This window comes from Pteronotus mesoamericanus, unplaced genomic scaffold (genome assembly GCF_021234165.1).
Source record: "Pteronotus mesoamericanus isolate MK-2021 breed Mesoamerican mustached bat unplaced genomic scaffold, CSHL_Meso_final contig_68, whole genome shotgun sequence".
NCBI lineage: Eukaryota > Metazoa > Chordata > Mammalia > Chiroptera > Mormoopidae > Pteronotus > Pteronotus mesoamericanus.
Genome location: NW_026555234.1, coordinates 1,834,240 through 1,840,272, shown reverse-complemented (window position 1 = coordinate 1,840,272; position 6,033 = coordinate 1,834,240). Strand labels below are relative to the sequence as shown.

At 71.2% G+C, this 6,033-nt stretch overlaps 1 protein-coding gene across 1 annotated transcript; it reads right to left on the bottom strand.

Annotated features, from left to right (window-relative positions):
* Window positions 1-662: 662 nt before the first annotated feature.
* Window positions 663-4,397, bottom strand: HMX1 (H6 family homeobox 1). The gene is made up of 2 exons (XM_054581903.1): window positions 4,004-4,397; window positions 663-1,312 (listed from the first exon to the last, which is right to left on the bottom strand). Exons 1-2 carry the CDS (start codon window positions 4,395-4,397, stop codon window positions 663-665), a joined length of 1,044 nt encoding a protein of 347 aa, XP_054437878.1.
* Window positions 4,398-6,033: the final 1,636 nt, after the last annotated feature.

Genomic DNA, 6,033 nt, shown 5'->3' with positions numbered 1-6,033 from the left:
TTCATTAAAAAAAAAAAAAAGAAAACAACAACTTCGCTGCTGGAGGCCGCGGCCCCAGAGAGGAGCCCCAGTGTGGCCCTGTCTGCTGAAGCGAGGGTCTGAGACGCCCCGCCGGCCGGCTGCCCCTCCGCGGGGGCCCCTTCCCCGGGCTGTCTCTCCGCAGGCCCTTCCCCAGCGGCCAGGCCAGGAGGCTGATCAGGACCCTCAGGCGGCCTGCCACGCCGGTCCCTGCGTGGTCCCGGGAGGGGACGTTTGTGCCGGTAGGGGACTACCTCTGAAGCACCCCGGTGGTCCCTGCTGCGGGCTGGCCCAGCGCCGGCTCCCAAGGGGACGGCTAACTTGACTTCTAGGCTGAGGCCTGTCCCCCAGGCGCTCTGGGCAGCATGGCCTGTCTCCCTGTGATGGCCTCTTCCCTGGGGGAGGGGAGATTTCACCCTCACAACTGTGAGGGGAGCCACTGTCGGTAGGTAGCGTCCCTGTTCCATTCGGGGGCAGCCTGGGGCAGAGCCTTGCCTGCCAGGGCCGAAGCTCGCCTCCCAAGGCCAAGAGGGTGCACCCTCCTCCTGGAGGGCCCGCACCCCCTGTGCCCTGGCGCCACCAGGCTGCACGGCCGTCCGCAGAGCTCCCAGCGGCGGCTGCAGGGAGCGGCCCACGGGCGGGGCTCACACCAGGCCGGGCATCTGCGCCCGCAGAAAGGGCACGGAGGCGGCAGCCGGGAAGGCGGCCAGCGGGTAGGCCAGGGCCCCGGAGAAGCCGAGCAGCGGCGGGGGCGGCGCGGGCGCGGCCGGCGCCAGCGGGAAGGGAAGCGCGGCGGGGGGCCCGGCGGCCGCGGCCGGGGGGCTTTCGTGGTAGAGCACCGGCACGCGCACCAGGCGCTGCGCGCCCGGCGGGGACAGGCTGGCCGCCTCCAGCTCCGCCGCCAGCTGCCGCTTCCACTTGTTGCGGCGGTTCTGGAACCAGATCTTGACCTGCGTCTCGGTGAGCTGCAGGGAGGCCGCCAAGCCGGCGCGCTCGGCGCTGCTCAGGTAGCGCTTCAGGTCGAAGGTGGACTCCAGCTGGAAGACCTGGCTGCGCGAGAAGACCGTGCGCGTCTTCTTCTTTCGCCCGCCGCCGACCGCCACGCCGCCGCGTGCCTCCGCCGCCGCTGCTGGAGCCTCCGCCAGCTCCGCCGCCTCCTCCGCGCTGGCGGCCGGGCCCCGCGCCGCCAGCTCCGCGGCCTCCCGCACCACCGCTCCAGGCCCGGGGCCCCGCTGCCAGGCGCCCTCGGCGCGGCCCATGTCCTCGCCGGTCTCCGGTGAGTCCCGGTCACTGGCTGCAGAGGAGAGAGGGGCACACGGTTGGCTGCGCAGGCTGCTCCCCAGGCCCGCTCACTGACGCCATCTGTGCCCAGCACACCTCGCGGTCACACACTGCTACAGGTAAGGCAACACTCAGCAAGGCAATACTCCTGGCCCAGCCGCCGGCTTCCCGCGGCACCCGCAGCGCACGGCCGCCTCGCAGCGCGCACGTCGCAGGGGGGCTGGGGAGAGGCGGGGCGACCGGCGCGGCCCGAACGCCAGCCCCTGCGCCGCACTGGCCAGACTGCCACCGGGAGACAGAGCGAAGGAGACAGGAGGGACACACGAGGCGGAAGCACAGCAGAAGACGGGCTTCCTGTCACCGTGGAAAAGTGTCAAAACTCAGAGGCCCGCAGGCCCCCTCACAGGAGGCCAATGTCCTTCAGAGAAACGTGCTGTGTGTGCAGAACACAGCACAGAGGCCCCCGCCGCGCCCAGCCGCGCCAGCACCCAGAGTTGGAGCCGCTGCGCCGCGGCCGCCGCTGCGCACTTTCAGGGCAGAGGGAGTTCCCGCGTGCACAGAAAGGCCGCTGCAGGAGGGAGGCAGACACCGCAAACAGCCCCCGAGGGAAACTCCCCGGCCCAGGGGCCACGGGGGTGCCCACTCACCCCTAGGGCCTGACCCCGAACCCAGACGTCCCAGCACATGCCCTGCAGCCGACAGCCTCGCTCCCAGGGAACCCACACACACGGTGCTCGCAGACACACGCCGCCTCCACGTGCCACCCAAACCCACAGGTCATGCATGGGGGCAGGGCGGGCGTTCAGGGTCCGAAGTCTGCAGGGGGCCCCCCACTGACCCGGTGCTCCAAGCTCGGCTTTCCACTCCACCTGGCCCCCCAGAGGTGAGGAGATACTCCGGCCCGAGGCCATGCAGGGCTCCGGTTCCAGGCCTGGCCCCGAGAGGCCAAGGCCTGAGTGCAGGGCCCCCTCAGGCCGGCCTGCCCCTCCATCTGGCCTGGGCCGCGGTGCGAAGGTCCCCGGGCTGGTGGTCCAGCTGGAGTTTGGCCAGACAGCTCTCAGAAGGCCGTGGGCCGGGCATCGGCGGGTTCCCGGCGGGAGCGTCCGCACCGGTGGGCTTGTGTGGAGGCTTGGGATGCACCGCCCGGTGCCCCTCCGAGGTGTGCGGATCTGTGTGGGCTCCCGCCCAACCCTGGTGGCTAAGCCCGCACGGTGCCCGCAGAGGGTGAGCTCCAGCCTGGCACACCTGCCACCAGACAGGGAGCCTCTGCCTCCCCACAACGCCCCACAACACCCCACACCCCCAGACGCGAAGAGGCCCGTGAATTGCACTAAGGCGCGGGGCTGGCTCACCAGCTCTGGTGCAAACGGGGACCCTACCCCTTAACCCGCATCGCACGAAATAAGGGGCCCAGCAGCCTCCTGGAACTGGCTGGGGCGGGGGCTGCAGGTGGGGGCGGCGGCAGGGGAAGGACTTTACCCTTCAAGGCCTTCTTCCGAAAACACCCCCACACCTCAGGACGGCCCTGCATTTGATCCCTTGCCTTCAGGGAAGGCACTCAGACCTGCTCACACTTACAAGAGGGATGTGGACTTTCTGAGTGTATCCCCTGAAACTAGGTCCCCCAAACACACCGGAGAGGGGATTACCCAAGCGGGGAGAGGTCTGTGGCCACCTACCAGGGCACACGGGGGCAGGCCCCAGAGCAGAAGGGCTTCAGGCGGGAGCCCCAGAACCAGGAGCTGGGGAGCCGGCTGCACAGAGTGAATGCGCCTTCTGGGGGTGCGGGGGCCGGCAAAGCCTGGGGGCCTGGACGGAATGGCTTTCTGGTCTCCCTCCCAGGTATCTCCCTGCACAGGGCACCTCCCCAAGGGAGGCAGCAGCCCTGGGGAAGGGGAACATGACTCGGGGGTGCGAGTGAGGGGGTTCTGAGGCTGAGAACCCCCACTCCCAGCCCCCAACCCTCAGCAGGGAACAAAGGCAGGAGAGGGGGAGGAGCAAGAAAGAAAGGGAGGGGTGAGGTAGGGGCTTCGGAGCTGCGGGCTCCCCGCACCGGGCACCCCGCAGCCACCTCCGAGGGCCGGGGCCTCAGGGCACAGAGCTGGGGAAGGCCCTCTTCTCCCGGGCGAGCCCCTCGCAGCCGTGGCTCCCCGGCTGGGCGCCTGCGTCCTTCTGCCTCTGACAGTCTACTCTGTCCTTCCTTCCTTCCTTTCTTCCTTGTACCCTTTCTCTCTTCCCTCCCTCGCCAGCGGGTTTCCTTTTCTGTGTCTTGTTCTCAGCTTTTCTCCGCCAACATCCCTTCTCTTCGGCTCCCGGGCATCCCCGTCTTCCCTTCTCTCCTCTGTCTTTACCAATCGGATTCCACTCCCTCTTCTGATCTCTTTCTCCAGCCGTCTGTCCTCCCCTCTCCCCCGGTTCCTCTCCGCGGCTCCCCGGCCTCCTTAATACCGTGGGGCCTGGCACTGGGTGAAACCCGGGCTCTGTGAGACCTCCCCCCGGGCGGGGACAGCCTCTCCCCGAGAGGGGACCTCCAAACCCGCCAAGCCACCGTCTCTGCTGGGGCCAGACACGACCCGCACCCAGCCACGAGCAAGAGGAGCGCGACCCAAAAAGAGCGCAGACGAAAACAAAGTCCCCGCAGCAGATGCGCGGGGAGGTTGCGGACCCCGCGGTCTGGCCCGCCCATCCACGCGCCCGCACTCACTGTCGGGACTGAGGCCGCCTCCGTAGCCGCCGTGCGCCCGCGGGTACCAGCGCGTTGCGCGGCCGCAGCCCAGAGCGTAGGGCGGCCCGGGGCCGGGGGGCGGCCGCGGACCCAGGCCCAGCGAGCCAGGCCCGAGCAGAGCCCGCGCCCGCGCCTCCCCGCCGGGCCCCGAGCCCGCGCGCAGCTGTCTTCGCCGCTGCAGCCTCCGCCGCCGCGCCTGCTCCGCGTCCTCGTCCTCCGGGTCGTCGTCGTCGTCCTCCTCGTCCTCGCGGCCGCCGCCGCCCTGGGCCGCGCGCCTGGCGCCCTTGGCCTCGGCCGCCAGCAGGTTCTCGATGAGGAAAGAGGACGCGCGGGCCGGCGTGGCACGCCCGGGCTCTGTCAGCTCGTCCGGCATCGCGGCTGCGGGCCCGTCGGGCTCTGCCGGGCTCCTCGGGGGTCCCGGGCGCCCGGGGCGCGGCCGGTTCCTGTCCCCACTGGGAACAGGGGCGCGCGGCTCCCGGGGGCACGCACCGGCCGACCCTGGAGCCGCTGGCCGGAGCGCTGGCGTCGGGCCCCGCACTGGGCCGGGCCGGGAGCGGGTGCGCGCCGACAGCCGGCCGGACCGCAGCCGAGCTCGCCTTTCTCGTCGCCGCTCTGGTCGCCGCCCGGGCCGGCCCCGCTGGGGGCGGGGAGCGAAGGAGGAGGAGCCAGCAGGGGCGGGGCGGCGCGGTCAGGCGGGCCGCCGGTTCAGCCCGCGGACGACGCCGCCGACCCCCGCGCGGCCGCTGCCCAGGGGCGCTGCGGGGTCCGGGCGCGCGGGCGGTCGCGCGGCCGGGGACCCAGGCGGCGAGTCGCGGCGGGCCGGCCTCGCGCGATCCATGCCCAGGGCTCGCGCCACCCGCGCCGATGGTGGCGGAGGTGGGACCTCGGCCGGGCGACCGCCCATTGGCTGCGGGGCCCGAGGAGAAACAGGCTGGCCAATCATCGTCCGGCGAGGGCCGTAATTACCTCGCCACTGGGGAGTGCTGGGCCGAGCGTGAGTAACTGTGTGTGCGCGCGCGCGCGGGGTGTGCGCGTGAGTGCGTGGGTGTCAACATGTGCGGGTGTATAGGGGGGCGTGAGATCCCGGGGCTCCCAAGAAACCGCAGGAGGCTGGACTGCAGTCACTTTTTTCAAGACCCCGAATGTCATGCAAAATTGGGGCGAACTCTCACTCAGGCTACTGAAACACGGTAATGCCAGTGCGGTGTGACGGAGCCTTCTGATCCCCAGGCAGGCTCAGTCTCGCAGCATAAGAAAGTGCTGCCCCCACCGTGGTCGCGCGTGAAGTCACGCAGGGTGAGGGCTGGTCCCGTCCCACTCCCCGCGTCCCTGGCTTTGCAGGAGGCGGGCGCTCGGGGCAGCCGCTGCCCCTCCGCGGAGGCCGGGTTGGGGAGCAGGCCGCGTCCCTCCTTGAGCCTCCGCTTCTGTGACCGTGAAATCCTGGGGAGCTTCTCTTTTCCGCGGCAGGGAGCGCGGGGCGCACGCGTGTCTCTCCCGCGCCTCCCGCCTCAGAGCTGGGGCTGCTCCGGAGTGAACAGCCTTTGAACGGGGCCCCCGGGATCGGTGGCAGTCGAGACACCGGGTCGCAGCCCGGCCGCGCGGGCGAGCGGCTTCACCGGACGCGGGTTACCGCGGAGGGACCCATCCCGCCGCCTAGGGCCGGCCAGGGGCCGCAGCCCGCCCGCGTGCTGCCGGCTTCCCCGAGGGCGCGGGCGTCTGCTGGCCGGGGCTGCCAACTCGCTTTAATTTCCCCGAGCGGCTGCGGCGGACGGAGCGCCCTCGTTTCCCGGAGGGGAAACAAGGGCGAGGGCAGAGCATCCCAGGGGGTAAGGGGCTCCGGGAATTTGCTCACTCAGGGTCTGGGGTTCTCTCCGCGCTGCCGGCGCCCCTCATCCTATGGGAGAGCTCAGAGGTGGAAGGGGAGGCCGTGCGCCCCGGGCTGAGCCCGGCGGGGACCCTGCCGGCCTGCGGCCACCGAGCCGCAACGGTGCGCGTCCTGACGGACGGCC